The 23,015-nt window shown below is 31.4% G+C and overlaps 1 protein-coding gene across 2 annotated transcripts in view; it reads left to right on the forward strand.

The window, feature by feature from the left end:
* The window catches only part of LOC114339437 (uncharacterized), a 138,700-nt gene that overhangs the window by 34,322 nt on the left and 81,363 nt on the right, over positions 1-23,015 (forward strand). For both annotated transcript variants that reach the window (XM_050654717.1, XM_050654718.1), the window contains 4 exons: positions 3,736-3,893; positions 4,814-5,387; positions 5,449-5,556; positions 15,201-15,712. In XM_050654717.1, coding sequence (XP_050510674.1) covers positions 3,736-3,893; positions 4,814-5,387; positions 5,449-5,556; positions 15,201-15,712 — 1,352 coding nt within the window. The remainder of the gene's footprint in view (positions 1-3,735; positions 3,894-4,813; positions 5,388-5,448; positions 5,557-15,200; positions 15,713-23,015) is intronic.

Raw genomic sequence — 23,015 nt, forward strand, 5'->3', positions numbered from 1 at the left:
GGTATTTTGTCTTCCGATATAACAACGACCTTCACCGATCTGTTTAAGGGATAAAAATGATTTTATTACTATGATTACTTTTGTATTTGAGAATCGTATCGATTCGATAATATCGTATCGATAATATCGAGAATCGTATTTCTCAGTAGGTAGGTTTGTATAGGTAATCTGATATAACAACGACCTTCACTAATCTGTTTAAAGGATAAAAATGATTTGATTACTATGATTACTTTTGTTACTTTTGCATTTGGGTACCGGTAATCATATCGAGGATCGTATTTCTCAGTAGGTAGATATTTTGTATAGGTATTCCGATATAATAAGGTCCTTCACGAAGTACGAAGTAATCACAGTAATCAAAGTAGATACAATACTCGTTACTCGCTCTAATACGATTGGTATAAAGTAACGAAGTAATCAGGGTAATCAAAGTAATCAAAGTAGATACAATAATCGTTACTAGCTCTGATACGATTGGTACGAAGTAAGTAACGAAGTAATCAGAGTAATCAAAGTAACGATTTGCCTCTCTGTATAGTAATCGTTACTTTCTATTCGTAAGTAACGAGTACTTTGTAACGAATAGTTACTTTTTCAACATCACTGTCTCATGGTGGCATAATTTGTAAGCCTGCCGTCCCCCATGGTCGATAAATTCAGTTCTTTTTCTTCACTATATTTTCTTATCTTAATTACAAAATCCACATCTTCTTTTCTTCTTTTCAACCAGATCCTTTGGAAACACAAATAATCTACATATCCTTCTTTCACTATAGTATTTACAATCCGGGGCAAAGCACATCATCATTTTTATTATACAAAATACAATGGTTCACAAAAGTTCCTAACATTTGCTTGGTGAATATCACTAAAAAACTATACATATTTCAAAGAAATTTAAGGCCTAATTATGGTGGTATTATCTTAATAACACTATACTTAAGCAGAAAAAGCAGTAGAAGAGCAAAATTTCAACTTTATAGGAATTAAAAATGCTCGAGATTGGGCAAATCCTGGCTTTTCAACCTTTGTTTACAAATAACAATATATTGCAGTGGTGACGTCACACTTCGGCTGTCAGCCATCTCTTCGTATTTTCTATATTTAAATTATATTTATGTATTATGTCAGACATTTTCTACCATATAGTGTATTTATAGCAAATTTGTAATAATGTATTGATGCATTAGCACAAAATTAATAATAAAATTTTAAGTAGTCTCTTGTTTTTGTAAATCACACATAAAGCATTAGAGATTTAAAATTTCCGGAAAAATTGGGTGCAGGAAAAATCCTGTTTTTTTCCGGAAAAAAACAGGAAAAAATGGAAAAATACGGAAAAATTGACGTTTGTTACAATATACAAAACAAATTCTGCATCCCGTATCAAAATCGATAAATTTAGTAGAATTCGAGATCTGTATTATCAGAAGTGACTTTTGTCTTTAAGTAGGTATATAAAAGACACAATATTAAAAAATATTCCCCAACAAGTTAACCAGACTAGTTCTCTTATCGAAAGCTTGCTAAAATATATATGTTGAAAAACGCTACGAATTTTGTTCTAAGCTGATTCACTTTGCAGCCTCTTGATGCTCGTTTTAAAGAAGAATAATTGAATGAAGACCAACTAATGGAAGCCATAAACTTCATTACTGAAATGGCTTGTTCACTAAGGCCCGGTCATTTCACCTCCGAATAATTAGATATCGGGAAATTTATTTGAGAGATTTACATGTAATCTGCCGGATAAACTTCCCGATAACTATTTATTCGGAGGTGAAAAGACTGGGCTTAAACCTAGATGTAGGGAAGGAGGTGGCAAATCTAGCCCAATTTAGAACAAAAACTGGATTTTTTAGTCGAAATTCTTTATGGGATAGTGCAAATATGTAGTACTAATCCCGTTATATGGTAGCAAGGTTTATGTACATCGCAGCCACTTATGCCAATTCCCTCCCGAATTTTAAATGGACCTCCATCTTCCGCCTCAGAAAGAAACTGGTCTTTACACAACCTCATAATAATATATACAAGCAAAAAAAAATTTGTTATCACAGGATAAAATTTATAAGTTGTTGCTATTGATTTAAATTTGGTTATACAGCGTGTCTACTTAAGTTGGAAACATATGGGAAACTTTTTTGTTATTCATTTTACGAAAAAAAGTTATTCTTTATAAAAAGTTCTGCATGCTCTAAAACCTAAGATTCAATCATCAGATATCAAATTTTGTCAATATTATACGAGGTATCTCAAAAAATATGAACTTCGTTCAAGAGTAAAGTACCTTTATTTTTCTCAATATCGAAAATTCTTATTATGAAAAGTTGTCTGGAAATAAAAACTAAGATCAAATATGCAATTACATGCTTCTAATTGGAAAAAAAATATTTTCCAAATTTTTCTCAAAATTGATACTAACTTCGTTTTTATTTATTACACATACGATAACTCATTTATTATTACTTTTACGAAAAAAAGGTATTCTTGATAAAAAGCTCTGTATGTCCTAAGACCGAAGATGCAACCATCAGATATCACATTTTATTAATTTTATACGAGGTATGTCAAAAAATATGAATTTCACTCAAGAGTAAAGTACCTTTATTTTTCACAATATTGAAAACGGTTATTAAAAAAGTTGTTTAGAATTAAAAACTATGTTTCAATATGCAATTACATCCTTCTAATTGAAACATTGTGAAATATAAAGATACTATAATCTTGAGCGAATTTCATATTTTTTGACACACCTCGTATAAAATTAATAAAAGTTGATATATCATGGTTGTGTCTTAGATTTTAGACCATGCAAAGCTTTTTATGAAGAATAACTTTTTTTCGTAAAATGAATAATAAACGAGTTATCATAATTATAATAATTAAAAACGATGTTGAATATCCATAAATTTGAGAAAAAAATTTTTTTTTCAATTAGAAGCATGTAATTGCATATTTGATCTAAGTTTTTAATTCCAATCAACTTTTTATCATAAGAATTTTCGATATTGAGAGAAATAAAGGTACTTTACCATTGACCGAAATTCATATATTTTTACATACCTCGTATAATATTGAGAAAATTTGATATCTGATGATTGAATCTTAGGTTTTGGGGCATGCAGAACTTTTTATAAAGAATAACTTTTTTTCGTAAAATTAATAATAAAAAAGTTTCCCATATGTTTCCAACTTAAGTCTGTAGACACGCTGTAGATATTTATTTACGATACTAGACCAGATCCACTTTTAAAAGAGACTGACAAAAATCATGTTGTTTGTGTTATCCGTTCAGGATGGTGAAGTGGAGATCGCGTCTTAATCAGATGCTTGGTCTGAAGATTCAGATGCAGACTCAGATAAAAATATACCACTGAGCAATTTGGTTAAATAATGTGCTTTCTACCTTTGAAGATTCGGTTTTGACACTTACAATTAAAGTCTCTTAGTTTAAGTACACTTAAGTCTGAATTAAAAAACATTTTCAAATTTTCCCATTTTTTCCAATTTTTTCAATGGTCTGGAAAAAAAACGGAAAAAACCTGTTTTTTCCCAATTTTTCCCGTTTTTTCCGATATGTTAATTCTCTATAAAGCATACACATAGGATCGTCCCCCGCGTCGACAGAGTGAACCACGTTACCTAAAATGATAGTCAACGTTCCCAGCGGATAATTCTTACTTCAGTTTATCTATGTTTTATAATATTTTACTTATCTTCTCTTTTTAGGGGTATGTATTCTACGGAACTTGTTGAATGTGAAAAGGACAGCAAAAACCAATATTTTGATTATACAGCTCCAAATGATGAAGTTAGTCCTATGGAATGTGAAGATTGCGATGAATCAGAACAACCATATCCTGTTTGCAATGGTGTGAATGGAAATCGTAAGTAAATTTTATGTTTTATCCTACTTCTATATTATTACAATGAAAGACTCTACAATGTCCCTACTCTGTCGTTCGAAAATCTTTCGAAAAAAAAAAATGAAAAGAATGCTATGTGATCCCGAAAAAACAACACGAAATTCAACTACGTTTATCAAAATCCTACGTCTGGTCGACTCTTCTCTATGCAGTTGAAACGTGGACCCTTAAAACAGTCATCATCATGCAACTTCTTCTGTCCACTGCTGGACATAGGTCTCTCCCATTTTTGGCCACTCTCCACTGTTCTGTGCGTCCTGTTGCCATTTCTTGGATATCCGTTTATTGTCGTCCATCCAGCTTGTTGGTGGTCGTCCTCTGCTGCGTTTGTCTTCTCTTTGGCGCCAGTCAATTAGTTTTCTGGTCCATCTTGATTCTTTTAGTTATAGTAATGATCGTTTATAGTAAGTTGTAATGATCGTAGTTACGATCGTTACGACCACGTATTTTGTTTTATCTTCATTTATGTTTAGACCGATGTTTAATGCAGCTTCGTCAAAGCTCGAGAAAATATCCTTACTGTCTAATGTTGATTATGCCACTGCGTCTACGTCATCGGCAAAAGCGAGTATGATTTTTGCTCCCCGAGCAGTTATGTCTGGTTTGATTTTTGGATACATTTTTCGCATGACATATTCTAAGGCCAGGTTAAACAACAATGGGGACAACGGATCTCCCTATCTCAGTCCAGAATTTACGCAGAAATCATTTGATATTCTTCCCCCCTATTCTAACTTGTGCAAAAGAGTTCTTACACACATTTGTGTTGCCGCAGCTAGTTTCTTGGGTACGCCGAGCTCGATCATTGCCTTCCATAATTCTTAACAAACAGTACCAAAAATGTCGTGCAAAAAATATTTAGTCTCTTTTGTCTTTTCCAGAAAAACAGGTGAATAACAGTCATGCTGCAGGAGATAGGATACATACAGAACAAGAAATTTCAAATAAAACAGCTAGATCAAATAGTCAACCAGATATGTTACCAGATAATGAGATACTTAATTATGAAGTTGATTCTGAGAATGAATCGAAACTTTCGAGTCTAGAAGCGGGTTTTTCGGACGAAGAAGCTCTTCTAGAAGAATATTATGATGATGAAGATGTACCGACAGATGATCATGATGATGTACCGACAGAAAGAGATCAAGAAACTGAGGAAATGTTCGAAGAAGAAATGCTCGCAAGTGAATTTGAATATGAAGACGATGTAAATACCCAACAGGAAACACTTTCAAATACAGAAGATGATGACGATCAGTTTTTGAAAGATCTCATAAAGGCACCATTGTGTATTGACGTTTTCGAGAGACCAGTAAGAGCGTGGCCTGCCAACAATCATTTCAAGCCTACCCGATTGTTTTTAAAGGATATAGGGTATATTCGCCCAGTTGTTGCTAAAGATAACCACGTTTTTGATGTTAAAAGTTCCGATCAGTTTCATCAGAAAGTGGCAGAGTAAGTATAATGTGAATTTTTTCAAATCATATTCTAAAACTACTTTTTCTTCGATTTGTAGTAATTTTGTATTTAAAAGCCCGCAACCACCTAAACCAGTGCCGCACAAGCGAAAGGAGCTAAGTATTACTCCGGTTAAACATGACGATGATGCTATTTCATTGTATGCGTAAGTAGAATGATCTTTTTAATACGTAAGTTATTTTTTTTAACATATAAGTTACGTTTTTGTAGATCAGGTAAATTTTCTTTAGGTTTTGTTAGGTTAGGTTATGCTGCAAGCTTTAAAAGGTTTTCTATTACTATTATGATAGTATTATCGGTTCCTTATTATTGTTCTACAGGGTGATTGATTAGTGGGGTAAAGCTTAGTAGATCCGCTGTAGTAATAGATAGCAATAAAAGTTAATAACAAAAATTGTAGACAACTTTGAGATTCATATTACAAAATTAGTTAGAATGTTACAGGGTGTTCGATAACCTAGTGGCAGACCAAACTTATGTTGTTTTTTTTTTAAATGGAACACCCTGTATTTTATTTTATATTAGAAATCTCCTTAACTGTCCCATCTCAAAAATATGAAGGTTTGTTATGTTATACATTATACAGGGTATGTACAAAGTTATAACCAATTTTATATGAAAATCGTAACAAGTTCAACATCCTGTATAAATAAAAATAAGCACAACAGAAATGGTTTATTGGTGCCATATTTTTTTATTGATTATCAAAATTTTTAGAAATGATTAATATTGGCAATTTCCTTTATATCGAATACAGGATGAGTTAAAACGCAAGTACATTATTTTCTCAGTAGTTTTAAATGGAACACCCTGTGTTTTATATTACTATCGAAAAGTACCATTACCGTACTTTAATTTTTATATAACATTCCCTATGTCTAAATTTATTAGTTTTCGAGATATTTTCAGTTTTCAGAGCAAATTAATAATTACGAGTCTAAATCTTTCCAAATTTTAGGTAAGCCATCACTGAATTGTGTAAAACTGACAATTTATGATTACTGATTTATCAATCCAACAAATTCAGACTGATATCAATGTAACACTGTAGCAAATAAAGAAAGAAAAAGAATTTATTAGTTTTTACAAAAAAAAAACACAAACACCAAATGCAACATTTTGGGAAAACAATTAAAAACTACTTTTGTATGTAAATGTAACGATGTAACAAATAAAGAACGAAAAATAATTTATCAGTAAACAATTTTACAAAAAAAAACATGAACACAAAATACAACATTATTGAAAAATATTTAATTACATAAGGTGTTCAAAATGACCTGCTAATACATTTATGCATGCCTAAAAATGGTCATTGAATGAGTTACTTAAGCGCATGACACACACGCAAACTTTAAGTACGCGGGTTTAAAGCTCGCGGACTTACTCGGCTCGCCGTCGGTGACACACGGCATACTTAGGTATATTGTCGGTATTTTCAGTACCTACGTTTCATTAAAATGAACACTTACATTTTACATTATATTTTACAAAAAATATCGTTTTATTAAAAAAAATTGTCCTAATAGACCATTGTCGTTCATTTATTCGTTCATTTTTTGTAAGTGAGGTAAGCTGTCAAAATGATGATGTGAAATATATCACTTGTTTTTGATCTATTATAATTTAATACAAGGTAGGCCTATAAATAAGAAGGTTTACTCAAAAACATATAATCTAAAATAATTTAGTATAATAGCTTAAAATAGTTTTTTACGGTTTTCTAAAAACTTATAAAATGTAACTTTCAACAATAAACGATTCAATTATTTATAGGAAATTTGCTTAATTGGTGAAAATATAGGTGTAACATAAACGCAATAAAATAACGGCTCGTGGCTCGACGCAGTGATACACGTACAGGCTACGAGTAAGATTTCAAACTTGTCGGATCGACGGCGGACTTAAAGTACGCGTACTTGCCGTGACAAACGCGCGAAAAAGGTCGTCGAGCCATAAGTTCGCGTACTTACTCGCGTGTGTGTCACCCCTTTTACACTACGAAGCATTCATGTGTAAATTAATACTCTATATATTTTGTATTCCATTTTTCATCTTATCAGTTGTTGTTGGAGGCATTTTATAACCTTCATTCTTAATATAATGTAACCCCAAAAAAATCAGTCCAGTTTATTAAATTCTGGTGATCTGGGTGGCCACGCTACTGGTCCATTAAAAAATAAAAATATCTCGAAAACTAATAAATTTAGACATAGGGAATGTTGTATACAAATGAAAGTACTATAATGGTACTTTTCAATAGTGATATAAAATACAGGGTATTCCATTTAAAATTACTGAGAAAATAATGTACTTGCGTTTTGACTCACCCTGTATTCGACATAAAGAAAATTAGCAATGTCAACCATTCTTAATAATGTTAACAATCGACAAAAAAATATGGCATCAATAAACCATTGCTTTTGTGCTTATTTTTATTTATACAGGGAGTTGAACTTGTTACGCTTTTCATAGAAAATTGGTTATAACTTTGTACATACCCTGTATAACATAACAAACCTTTATATTTTTGTGATGGGACAGTTAAGGAGATTTCGAATATAAAATAAAATACAGGGTGTTCCATTAAAAAAAAACAAGTTTGGTCTGCCACTAGTTTATCGAACACCCTGTAACATTCTAACTAATTTTGTAATATGAATCTCAAAGATGTCTACAATTTTTGTTATTAACTTTTATTGCTATCTATTACTATAGCGGATCTATTGAGCTTTACCCCACTAATCAATCACCCTGTATAACAGTTTCTCTGTGGCATGTGTCTTTCATCAATTATACATTATGAAAAAATATAGGTTTAGGTAAATTAACCACACGTCAAACTATTTGACATTTTTTTTTATGAAAATGAACATAATAATCCAGCCAATTTTTTGTGTAAACTGTAATTAAATTATTCAACATTAAAAAAGTAAATTATCCAAAGTGTATCTTACAGATATATTCAATATGGTCTTTTAGTCGAGGAAATGAAGCTGAAAAAACTGCAAAACCTCGCAATTTTTTCGTCCAGCATCGATTTGTACAAAAATTTGGGATTCGGCTCATTTCACCCTCTAGTTCATTTTCTATATTGAGATTTGTACGCTTTTGGTTTTTTAAGGGTGAAAACTACCCCTACTTGTAAAAAATTATAAAATAACATTTTAAACTTTAATATTGTCAACATTTGTTTCTTATTAGTTACATAATGATTGTTTTATGCTTTAAGACATATCTGGGGACCTCGGAGGTAAACTACACTATGTCATTTCGAGCAAATTTGTTTAGCGTGTGTTTGCAACAAAATTTGGAGCACTCAGGATGTTAATAAAAATCTGATATATCCCATAATCGGTTGAAAGACAATATGACAATATTTTAATAATAATATATAACCAATTTGTATAATCCAACTAATAGAATAAGTGGATTAAAACACTGATTCAAAACAACACCATGTCGACATAGTGTAGTTTACCTCCGAGGTCCAGATATGTACTATCATATTATTTCAACCCATAAAACCACCCTTGTTGGAGCTATATATAAAAAATTTACGTATCCTAAAAGAATAATTTCGGCTTGCATCGATTTACATAAAAATTTGGGATTAGGATCATCTCACCCTGTACTTTATATTCTATATCATGCTTAAGGGGGTTAATTATTTTTAGGGGTGTAAACTACCCCTTATGGTCAAAAATTATATAAAAACATTAAAAAACTTTAATATGGGTAAAATTTGGTTTTGATTGGTTAAATAATGATTGTTTTATACTTTAGGATATAATATAATAATATTTCAACCCTTAAAAACCACCCTTAATAACATTACAGTTTTTATAAGTAGATATTTTAATAGATATATACAGACAAAAAAGTAGAATTAAAGAATTACAAAAACATTTATTTACACAAAAATACGAATTTACAAATATGAACAAATACAAATACAAATAGTTTTTTAGTCATCTTCCAGTATTCGAACCGTTTCTGTGGTATTATACATAGGTATGTACATTGAAAATTATCCATAAGGGGACTATCCGAATTTTTCGAAACAAAAATTCGTTTTATAAACATAGCTCTTTCATTTTTGGCGACAAAAAGTTTTTTCAAAAATGACTTTGTAGGATTTTTGAAGAGTTATAAGACTGTAAACTAAATTCCGTAAGATCCCTTAGTTTTTAATTAGGGTGGGTTTAAAAGGCTTGAATAAGGGGGTGTTTGCTCGTAAATAGAGGTTTTAAACAGCTATATCTCGCTGTTTACTGTAATGAAAATCTATGCACAAGAAAATTTTAGTTATTAAAAAAGCTACAATTTAGTAGTTTATCATTTTTTTCGTATCTCCAGTATTTTCGGAGATATTTTGAAGTGAAAGGTGAAAAATGGGAAATTCCAAAAAAATAATTTTTCTTTAAACTCCAATTTTTCTAAAATTAGGCCTTTTAAATGGGTCACACTTCTTGGGTGTATTGATAATATAAATATAAAAGGAATTACTGAAAAGTGACGACCAATTTTTAAGCAGGATGGTAGTTAGAGGCTTGTTTTCACTGATTTTTTCATAGGGAAAAGCAGGTACCCACCTTTTTTTCGCTTAATTTTCAGACTAGAAACTTTTTATTATTATTTTTTGAAAGACCTAACTATATACTTAAAAAAATATTTTTTAAGTTTTCCTCGAAAAAACTTTTTACTTTGAATATTTCAAATTATGCATTTGACGAAAAAAGCTAACTTTTAACATGCCGTATGTCGGTTTGTATTGGTCTTAAAGATATTATAGAAAAATAATGTGGTTTGTGTTACTAAAAGATACAATTTTGATATTTACAGTTTTTTTGATTAAATGCATACTTTTCGAGGTACATATTCTCAAAAAGCTATAAAAAAGTCGATGTTTTCATCGAAAAACTGTTACTCTTCAAGCGCGAATAACTAGAAAAATATTAGTTTTACGAAGAAAATGTAAAAAACATTTTTTTCTTAGAATCACTTTTTACATCGATTTACATGGTTAAATGTAATAAAAAATTCCCTTGGGGGTGGCAACCACCCCCAAGGTTTTAGCGTACAGCGGCATGATATAGAAAATGATCCTTGGACTATTCCCTACCTTCTGTGAAAATTTCAAGTAAATCCATGCTGGACGAAAAAATTGCGAGCCAAAATGCTTCATTTCCTCGACTATTTATTTTCTTGAATATACGAGGGTCAAATATTTTTCATATAAGTATTTTGGTTTCAAACCTATTGAAATTTGCGATTTTTCTATTATTGTAAATGAAAGTACATAACTACAAAAGAATACTCTGAAAATTTCAGATTGATCGGAGTAAAATTACCAGAGGTACATCATGTTGAATATCCCTACCTTCGACTCGCTTTGCCGCGGTTTCGCGCCAGCACGCTTGATCGTAGGGAGAAATATTCAACAGCTGTTCTCCTTTTAGTTCTAGATTTATTTTGCGCCACATAATATTCATATCAGCTCTTTTGTAGCTGAAATATTGTATGCACCACTCATTTTTACGACGTTTAGCGGGTTTTTTTCTTGTTTTTGAACATCCATAAACTACGTCGTAAAAATTTTGGACTTTTTAATATTCTCCCCCCTTCCGTCGTAAAACGTCGTTTACAGTTGACCCCCCCCCCCATGCCGACGTCGCAATTGCAACTCATGACCCCCCTTTTAGTGTTTTTTTTTAAATTCCATGTTATTTCTGGATTTTTTAAAGTTAGCTATCAAAGTTTATTTACGAATGTATCCAAATCAGTATTACTTTGTAGCTCGTTAATATCCGCGTTCTTTTTTCTCTCAATTCACTGTACAATTAATTAGCTTTATTGGGACAAAAGACCATTATTTTATGGGAGTTCCTATGCTTTCTTAACTGCATAATATAAATCTCGATACTTATTTTGTTTTGATTTCAATACCATTTCTTTTATTAACTATAAATACAATGTACTAAGTAAAATAGAATATTTTATTTCTATTCATTCTTGTAGAATTGTTTCACACAGAGTATTTAGTAAATAAACGAACAGTTCATTTATTGCTTCCAGACGTTGTTCTGTACAGAAGCGTTTATTTAAATACATAGAACAATGTTTTATTGTTTGTTATTCTGTACAAAACTGCTAGTAATATTATTAAGGCCGTGAGTGATAAAAACGAAATGAAAAGTATGCGAAAAAGTAATATACAGTATTTTTACTACAAAAGCAACATTACGTAGGTCAAAATTTGTGACGTAAAAGCACTGTCAAAACATTAGAATGTGACTTTTCATCATGGCCACGTTTATGTCATTACTTGTCAGATATTTTCTTTGTTTTTGTTTACTATAAAAATAATATTTAATTCTTTATTCTAATTAATGATGTCAATCGGATTTCATCAATTGCCGAAATATATTAATCATATGCCAAAATATTTGTTAATGTTAACGAAAATAATGATATTCCATAACATCACCGATAACATCAACTGTAGAATTGAAATTTGTGTAGCACAGCTAAAATACGACACCAACACGGAACTTCCTGATCTTGAATAAGCGTCCACATGGTAGGTACCTATAATATTTTAATAAGAACAAGGTAATCGCGATTACATTGAGAATTTTAGAATTATATTAATTAAATAACCAAAAACATTTATTATTATCAATAATATAAATTTTCTAAAACAATTATTTAAGTTCAATATTCCAAAAAATAATAATTTTAGTTAAATATTTCAGACATTCGTACGTACTCTGCTCATACATTCAAACGCAATGACAGTTTAGTGTTGCTGGTTGTGGTCAATTATGCTGTGGGCTGTGAAATAATATATAGTCGGAAAAATGAAAGAATACCCATGAACGAACATATAAAACACGCTGTATTTTCCTGTCACCGCGTCACAAAGAAAATTGCCCAGCGCAAGTACATGTAATAATAATTATTGACAGGAAAATACAGTGTGTTTTATATGTTCGTTCATGGGTATTCTTTCACTTTTCCGACTGTATTTTAATGATTATACCTACACTATGATAATATTCTAATTAATATATGTCGGCAAGTAATGAAAACCAATTGACATCATTAATTAGAATAAATAATTATAGATATTATTATTATAGTAAACAAAAACAAAGAAAAATATCTCTGGCAAGTAATGACATAAACGTGGCCACGATGAAAAGTCACATTCTAATGTTTTGACAGTGCTCATACGTCAAAAATTTTGACCTACGTAATCTTGCTTTTGTAGTAAAAATACTATACCTGCTAATTCATTTAATTCTAAAATAGGGTATATTTTTTATATTCGTGAACATAAACGACGTCGGATGTGCACTCATGGCCCCCTCCCCCTGTCGTATACCGTCGTAATAAGCAAAAACCCCCTCCCCCTTTTCAACAACGTAGTTTATGGATTTTCTCTTTCTATTATGCTGGGGCCACAGTAATAGTCCAAGAGGCAGCGCTGAAAAATCCCTCTGAATTTACTAAAGCTAGTTTTATCACAGTTGATGACTGTGATTGTGTAGAGAAACATACTGTGGTCGGTCAGGCGAAACGTAGAATAGGGGTTACTGATAGGTTATCAAAGTTGCTTTCCTGCGAAGGTAATGCAATCCATTTACTAAGGCTGAAAATCAGTACACACATTCTAAATTGAATATAAATAAAAGTTATTATAGTCGGTCAGCTGTATGACGGGACAGAGCCGGTCGTTCGGCCCCAGTGAATGTACAGGGTTATTCACTATATTTTGACCCCCTGTAAACTTCTTTATTTACAGAGTTAAAAAAAATGTAAAATACAAAAGTTATTCGATTTTTAAATTATGATTTTTTGACATATATATATCGTACTAGTGACGTCATCCAATTTGGCCTGATGACGAAATCGACTATTTTTTTAATGGGAATAGGGGTCGAGTGCTAGCTCATTTAAAAGGTTATTCAATTCCCCTATTCAGTAATATGAACATTATCATGATTAATTATACAGGGTGTCCAAAAAAAAATTTAAATTGAATTAATTGACACAAAAAGAAGAATGTATGTAATTTATTTAATTCAAAATACATTCTAGTGCTGTCAGAAAACATAAATAAATGTTTATTAAACAAATAAACATTATATTTCACTTACATTCAATGTTCAAGCCGCCACCCATCTGCCTTTTGGCAGTTTGAACATTGAATTTAAGCAAAAGTTAATGTTTGTTTGTGCAATAAACTTTTCTTTCTGCTTTCTAACAGCAGTAAAATATATTTTAAATTAAATAAATTACATACATTCTTCTTTTTGTGTCAATTAATTTAATTCAAAAAAAATTTTTGGGCACCCCGTATCATTAATCATGTTAATAGGTTTGTTCGTAGTACGATCCAATCGATCAGCAACCGTTGCCAACCATCAGACGCATGCGCAGTTAACAGTTAGCGCTGCGCAGTTAACAGTTCGAGTTCGTAGACTACGAACGCGCTTGCGTCTGACGGTTGGCAACGATTGCTGATCGTTCTACGAACAAACCTAATGTTTATATTACTGAATAGGGAATTGAATAACCTTTCAAATGAGCTAGCACTCGACCCCTATTCCTAATAAAAAAAAATAGTCGATTACGTCATCACGCCCAAATGGATGACATCGCTAATACAATATATATGTCAAAAAATCATAATTTAAAAATCAAATAACTTTTGTATTTTACATTTTTTTCTAATTCTGTACATAAAGCAGTTTACGGGGGGGTCAGAATATAGTGAATAACCCTGTACATTCACTGGGGCCCACCGACCGGCTCTGTCCCGTCATACAGCTGACCGACTATAATAACTTTTATTTATATTCTATTTAGAATGTGTGTACTGATTTTCAGCCTTAGTAAATTGATTGCATTACCTTCGTAGGAAAGCAACTTTGATAACCTATCAGTAACCCCTGTTCTACGTTTCGCTTGACCGACCGCAGTATGTTTCTCTACACAATCACAGTAATGAACTGTGAAAAAACTAGCTTTAGTAAATTCAGAGAGATTTTTCGGCGCTGCCTCTCCGTCTATAACGTCTAATGCCGTTAATTAACGCATTACTTGCCTTACAGAGATGACAAATAATGCGTTAATTAACGGCATTAGACGTTACTGTGGCCCCAGCCTTACACCCTGCATAATGGGTATAAATTTCGGACAGGTTGTATATTAGTGCACCCAATAGCTTGACATGTAACACCGTTGCCATATCCTCAATTTTTTCATACCACATTACATAAAGTTACATTTAAAAAATAGTTTTGAAACACCAACAAAGTAGTGTTTTATGTTGTTTTTAATACAAAAAGCTCAAAAAAGGCATTTTAAATCAAAAGTTGATTAAAATTGTTATAAAATAGTAGATCAACTGATAAATAAAAAAGATAAATGAAGATAAACTATAAGTGTTTTTAAATAAAAGATAATTTAAATTGTTATAAAAAAGGATAAATAGATAAATCAAACAGATGAATGATTATAATAAATTAAAAATAGTTTTGAAACACCAATCAAGTAGTTCTTTATTCTTGTAGGTATATTTTTAACATTGATTGAAATTATACAAGAAATAGACAAAAAAAGTATGGCAACACTGTGACGCACAAATATAATATTCAGATTCCACATTTTAGGTAGGATGCACTAATATACAAGCTGTCCTAAATTTCAATACTGTTTATGGTAGAAAAAAGTTTAACTCGCAGAATTATAGATTGAGTACCTATTTTTGTTTATTAGGCCAACGTTGTCTGAATTATCGGACGACGAAGATTGTGATTCACCTTCAACTCATTTTTCTCGCACCGGCTCCTTGGAAAGGAACCGACGCGTCATTAAATCAACTCGAGAAAATTCTGATCTTATCGACAAAGATTCTCGCGATTTCGAATTTCGACAGGAAGAACCGTCATACAGTTCTCGCAATTTGGAATGGCGACAGGAAACCGTGCCTGGCATTTCTCGTGATTTGGAATGGCGGCAGGAAGCCGTGCCAGGTATTTCTCGCAATTCGGAATGGCGACAGGAAACCGTGCCAGGCATTTCTCGCAATTCGGAATGGCGACAGGAAACCGTGCCAGGCAATTCTCGTGATTTGGAATGGCGACAGGAAACTGTGCCAGGCAATTCTCGTGATTTGGAATTGCGGCAGGAAAACTTGACAAATAGTTCTCGAAATTTGGAATTGCAACAAGAAAAGCTGCCAAATGGTTCTCTACAGGGACATAATCCACAACCAAACAACGCGTATTGTAAGTATGACTCAAGTTTATGACTTACCTGATCAAATAAAATTACAATACCTACATATAAATCAAAATGTGATTCGGTACAGGTTGGAACAAATTTTATTAAAAAAAAAAACAGTAAAATCCTGTATAAAAGGTATATTTAAAAAACCCTCAAAAGGGCCACATCAAGATCACATAACTAGTTTTCGACTGGTTTACCAGTCATCATCAGTGCTTACCTAAAATGAATATAACCTGATAAAAAAGGCAAAGATGTTGAAATTTTGACTAGGGTTAAAAAATAGTCGGTTATACTCACGTGCAATGTACATGCTAACCACCAAGATAGTATTATACAAAAATATGTGGGTCAAAGCCCAGTAAAATTAGTCCGTCAAGGAAACATTGGTTTAAAATGTTACCTTAAGCCAGGATGTTTAAAATATTTTCTAATTTGCCCTAGGTAACATCTGAGATGTAGAAATATGACTTGTTCACATGTTGGAAGTGAGACGGCAAGTGACAATGAAATGGTTGGGAACCTCGGAACGATGACAAGACAAACGACAGTTCCACAGGTAGTTAAAAATAACCTGTCATATTTAAAAATAAGGTATGCAGATTGCTAAAATTAGAAATGATGTAACAACACACTCCATTGTGAAAATTATCATTTAAAATTCAATGTTACATCATTTCTAATTTTAACAATCTGCATACCTTATTTTTAAATATGACAGGTTATTTTTAACTACCTGTGGAACTGTCGTTTGTCTTGTTATCGTTCTGAGGTTCCCAACCATTTCATTGTCACTTGCCGTCTCACTTCCAACATGTGAACAAGTCATATTTCTACACCTCAGATGTTACCTAGGGCAAATTAGAAAATATTTTAAACATCCTGGCTTAACGTAACATTTTAAACCAATGTTTCCTTGACGGACTAATTTTACTGGGCTTTGACCCACATATTTTTGTATAATACTATCTTGGTGGTTAGCATGTACATTGCACGTGAGTATAACCGACTATTTTTTAACCCTAGTCAAAATTTCAACATCTTTGCCTTTTTTATCAGGTTATATTCATTTTAGGTAAGCACTGATGATGACTGATAAACCAGTCGAAAACTAGTTATGTGATCTTGATGTGGCCCTTTTGAGGATTTTTGAAATATACCTTTTATACAGGATTTTACTGTTTTTTTGTATTACATGGTATATAGCCAACTACAGGAAAACTTTTTCCTTGTGGATTTTTAAATTTTATTAAGTTAAGGTGAAAACCAAAGTTGTTTTCAAGAAGGTAAGTATATAATTTAATTAACGTTCTCATTGTTTAAATAATGAAAAGTGGGCCATTTTTGCCAAAAATTTCTTTTTAACTGCTGCGGTAATTCATGTTTTTATGGCTTTTTACAGTCTATTCCATGAACACAGGGCCGCGTTTAGGTAAATTGACGCTCTAGGCAATTCTCTAGTAGCCGCCCTTCAAACATGTACCATTTTTGCGAAAAAAAAATTGCAGAAATTTTGATTTAAATAAAAATACACTAAAAATGGATATAAACTGTTTACGATGTTTATATACCTATAACAGAAAAAATTGTCATTCCAGTTCGATCACATCAAAGACTTCTTTTCAAAAAGACTTTCCAAAAAAAAATTTTTTCTTGATAAAATTGACAAATTGTTATAACACGTTCTTAGGTCATACTTGATGGGAAGTTATTTTTAATTCTTGACATTTTCGAAAATGACCTTTCAGCGGACACGTTGGCAACTGGGATGCACAAATAAATGTGCAAAGCGATGTCAAAATTAGGGAAAATATCTTTCAATCCACTTAGTGCAGTAGATTTTCATGAAAATTGGTGAGCAGTTAGAGGATACCTCAAGGAATAAAGGTGATATGATTTTAACTTGCGCTTTTACCGTGGTGGTGGATGCCACCCCTTCTCGGGAGTGAATTTGTTAAATAATACCATAAATCGATAGAGAGACAAATTCTAAGCAAAATTTGTTATATACAGTTATTAATATAAATCAAGACTTTTTGAGTTATTCAAAAATTTTATTTTTTCGTAAAAAATGCATGTTTTAAAGCTGTATAACTCAAAAATTATAAGCTTTAACAAACAAGTTATTATTACCAAAATTGAATATAATAAAAAGCTGGATAAACTCCTCACTTAAAGAATTAAACTAATGTTAATTCAAAGTGAGTTATGGGTAATTGAATGTATATTTTTTTCGACGAGTACTCAACTCTAAGTATTCAAGCTTAAATAACGGGAAAACGATGCATTTTATAAAATATACCTGCTAAGCACTTGTCAAAGTACTTCGGAGTACCTATCAAATGAGCTGCAGTAGAAGTTAACAGCATCACAATTAAGCAAGTTATGATAAAAATAAGACAATCCTTTAGAACTTTTTAGGAAAAAGTGAAAAATAAAACATACACCATTTCCACAAAAATTAAAATTTATAGTAATCCTTACAAGAATTTATTTATATTAGCATAAGTAATGATGTCAACAATTTTGAACGGTTTAGAATGCATATTTTGAAAAAAATCAGAATTTTTAAGATTATCCTAATTTTCATTTTCTTTTGATAATACATAACTCCAAAAATACTCAATATAGGTACGTAAAAAGTGATATATGTATAACCAAATTTTAGTTTTTTCTGTATCAAATATTTTACCTTTTTACTATTTATCTAGGGTAAAAAATAACCTAGATAGAAACGTTTAAAGCTTAAATTTTGCTGCGAGAACCATGTAACCGGGGCCATTTAACCTTTTATTTTTAAAAAAGTAAGGGGTTCAAAAGATTAAATTCAACGTGGTTTAATAGCCATTAAAATTAACTTTCAAATAGTTTTTAGGCAAACCTGATATCATAAAAATTAACGGAGTTATTAAAAAAAAACAATAACTTTTTTGGATAAATTTTTAAAAAAGTAAATTTTGAAAAATATTTAATGCATAAATTTTAATGCCATCAACTTGTTCGGGGGCTCATTTGATAGATATTTCTAAGTACTTTAACAACTATTTAAAAGAAGGTTATGTTTTATATAAAATGCATCATTTTCCCGTTATGTAAGCTTGAATACTTAGATTTGGGTACTCGCCGAAAACAATATACCTACATTCAATTACCTATACCTAACTCACTTTTAGATAACATTAAAACGTTTATCCAGTAAGGAGTTTATTTCATTTTTTATTAACTTCAACTTCGGTAATAATAACTTTTTTGTAAAATCTTATAGTTTTTGAGTTATTTATGAAAAATCGGTTAAAAACATGCATTTTTCTCACGAAAAATATGCATTTTTCTCACGAAAAATTAAACTATTTGTGTAATAAAATTTTAATAACTTTATGTAACAAATTTTGCTTAGAATTTGTTCCTCTATCGAATTCTGGGGATATTTTTAATAAAATAATTTTCACCCCCGAGAAGGGCACAACCCTAGGGTAAAAGCGCAAGTTGACACCATGTCACCTTTGTTCCTTGAGATATCCTCTAACCACTCACCAATTTTCATGAAAATCGATGGAGGTTCAACGAAATCGGAGGTAGCTCATATCCACCTTCAGTGACTGCACTAACTCTTCTTTTAAATATTAAGATATGTCAATTGATGATTTTATTGTGGTATTCAACTGACTCTTTAAGTGAATGCATTCATGTATGCATGATGTATCTTGGTCGTCTTTATTTTGTATCAGATTTTCAGCTTCTTTAATAATTTTTCATTGTTTAATTTTGGCAAATCTGTTAATAACACGAAAACGTTGATAAATAAGTCGATAAGATTAAAGACGTATATTCAGGTCTCTTATTAGAGTGTCGATAATAATATAGAATGTGTGGATTCTTTTTACTTTATCGTACTATATACGTAGTATAGTATAATAGATAAAGTTATAGGATCGTGCAAAAAAAAATTTTTCAGATTTCACTTTTTTTCGACGTTTTGAGTCCCGCTGAGTCTAAAAAGCAAATAAAAAAAACATATCGGAAGTATGTACGTACGTACGTACGTATGTACGTACGTACGTATGTCGCCACCGCCCAGCAAAAACTACCGGACCGATTTTGATGAAATTCGGTATGAGTAAGTTTAAGAGAATTTTGTCGAGAAACTAAGCTTTTAAAAAAAACCTCTCAAAGGGGGGCCGAAATAGGGGGGTTATTTAGGGCCCATTTTTGCAAATTTTTACCGAAATGAATGAAATTCAACTCAAAGTAAGCTCATCTATAGGTAAATAAAAATACGAAATTTGACATTTCCAAATTCAAAATGGCGGCCAACATGGCCGACCGCCCACCCGACACATTTCGCTACCTATCTAAAAACTTGTTTAAGATAAGTTTAATTTGAAAACGTCGCTATATAGCTTAAAGATGGGGCTATAAGAAGAATGTTATCGTTTTTCAGAGAAAGTTACGGGTTGCCTATATTTAAGGGGTCAAAATTTGAAATAAATTTGAACTAGATTTTCTCAAAAATGGCTCCAAGGAATTTTTTTATTTTTTGATATGTTTTTGATATCCTATCGCTAAATTGAATGACATTAGTCAGATTTCTTAACTCCCTATAGGAGGCGAGTTATGTATTTTTTATAAAAAAATGTTTGAGTGCCCGTAACTTCCTTCATAATAGAAACTTAAATTTTAAATTTTGCAGACATATATGGTACTTTATTATCTATTATCACAATAAATTTTACCAAAAATATGGCTTCCGGTTGAACCGGAAATGAATAAAAAATCTTAATCTTTTTAGATGCGCCCTGTATATTTTTACATATTTTGAAAGAATGCAAAATTACCTTTCCAATGACATAAAATTCGTTGCTGTACCTCAAAAACTCGAAAAGTTACGGTAAATACGGTAAATACGGTAAATAGTTACGGTGTCCTCTCTCACGCTATCATAGCAGAGCATTATTGTAGGGCACTCAATGAGGGTATTTGGCTCCGAATTCTACCCTACTACATTGATGTACTTGATATTTTCACAGTAAGTAGGGAATAGCTCAAGAAACAAAATCTACCCTATATACTATGGCGCTTTTATCTTGGGGCGGTTCCCACTTCTTCAAGGGGGTGGAAAATTTGTTGGTCAAAATAAGCACGGAAGTGGCTAAAGAACCTATGTCTAAGCAAAAACTGGTCTATACTTTTTTTTGAGAACTCAATACTTTTTGAGTTATGCGTAGTTGAAAATTGGCCATTTTCATTGAAAAATGACACCTTTTCGGACTGATTTTTTGTGAATACCTTAAAAACTATGCATCGAACTAAAAACACTATATAAAACATTATTTAGATTATAAATAATAAAGAGATTCGTTCATTCGTAAATGTTGTATTTATAATACAAAAATAGATATGGTAGGTGAAAATAGTTTGTTTTTTGGTGCATGCTCAAATTGGTGTATTCAACTTAAAATAACAGAGGAACGGTAGGTTTTAGGTGTATAATGCTACCAACACCTTTTGTAGTGTTTGAAAAGGCCTTTAAAAAGAGCACCGTTAAATGTCGGTTACATACAAATTAAGCGAGATATGGTGTAAAAAAATATAAGACTAATGTACTTTAAGGAAAAATGAAAAGTATATACATTTAACTCCCCATCCAACATAATTTAAATGTATTGTTTTTCTTTTGCAATACCTTTTAATATAGTGTTACTTCTACTTTCAAAAAGTTGAACGAGTTTAAAATGAATGGTTTTTGTAGAAAATGTGATCAAATTATAGAATGAATTTTTAAATTTTCTTAAAAATCTTCCTTTTTCTACATGTAATTCGAAAATAAAAATATTTCACCCATGAGAATTGGTGGGAACCGCCCCCATGATAAAAGCGCCATAGTATATAGGATTGACTTTGAATTAGGAGATTGGACTACTCCCAAAATTTCCTTAAAATCCATGCAGTAGGATGGAATTCGGAGATAATATCTTGACTGGCATAATCGAAATAGAATGAAATGTAAATAATATAAGCTATTAATTTCTCAGAAAAATGAACTAATTTTAAATTCTAAAATATCAAAATAACGAGTAACTTTGTTATTTTTATAGAATGCCAGTATCTAGTACCATAACGATAATAGATCGGTACGATAAAGTTCTCGGGCGACCCTTCCGTCCAGCGTTTTTCTTTCTTATTTCTTTATATGTTTTATTTGAGCACAATTTTTTGGCTTCCTTGCGATAAAGTAATTTGAAAGAACTTCATACTCTTTATTAGACAGAACCCAGATCCATAATTTTTATATACAAATATTTTTCGTATAGTATTTTTGCCGCCCTCTCATAATGTGCCGCCCTAGGCAACTGCCTATATTGCCTAATGGATAAAGCTGCCCTGCATGAACATACGACTGTTAAGTCGGTATGAAAGTACAGTAGACTCCCTCTATGACGGGAACTGCAATGGCAGACTAATTACCTCGTTATAAGCCGATCTCGTTATATCAGACAACAATAATATTGTGCATACGTATGAATAGTATGTAGTTTTCTAAAACATTAACTTCCTACAGGGTGTTTCAAAGGGAAATGGAAATACTTTAATTGTGAATAGAGGTCACCAAGGCGGTTCTAGGTGTACTACATTTTTTACCCTACCGACTTTTATAACCGAGTTACAGGGTGTTTTATCGATTTTCTCAATTTCTTTCCTAAGCCATAACTTTAGAACCACCCTGTATATTTTTTTGATATTTGGTACACATGTGTCTTATCCAAAACCCAAACGACCGACATACTAATCACAATAAAAATCCAGATCCGGATTAACAAACAATTATAAAGTAATTGTAGCCTTAAAACAACACCCTGTATATTGAAATTCTGAAAATCTGTTTGCATATTTGAAAAGAGCACAAAAAACTAAGTCTAATCGTTTGTTTCAATTTTTTGGCCAGACAATTTTATGACTTTAATTTTGAAATTATATTGAATTTTTTAAGAACTCTGACATTAAAAAGCAGGTATTAACTTTTAATTATAAATTATTAAAGCTATTGAATAAATAATCATTTTAAAATTAATCAATACTTATTTACCACATTAGAACGACCCAATTATTAATCACAAGAAAAATCCAGGTCTGGATTAACAAAAAAACATAAAGTAATTGTGATTTTAAAACAACACCCTGCATATTGAAATTTTCAAAGTTTGTTTTCACGTTTGAAAAGACCACAAAATCTGAGTTTATCGGTTTGCTTTAATTTGTGAAGGAAATTTATTAACTTTAATTTTGAAATTAAATATATTGATACTT

The sequence above is a fragment of the Diabrotica virgifera genome, chromosome 6, assembly GCF_917563875.1.
Source record: "Diabrotica virgifera virgifera chromosome 6, PGI_DIABVI_V3a".
NCBI lineage: Eukaryota > Metazoa > Arthropoda > Insecta > Coleoptera > Chrysomelidae > Diabrotica > Diabrotica virgifera.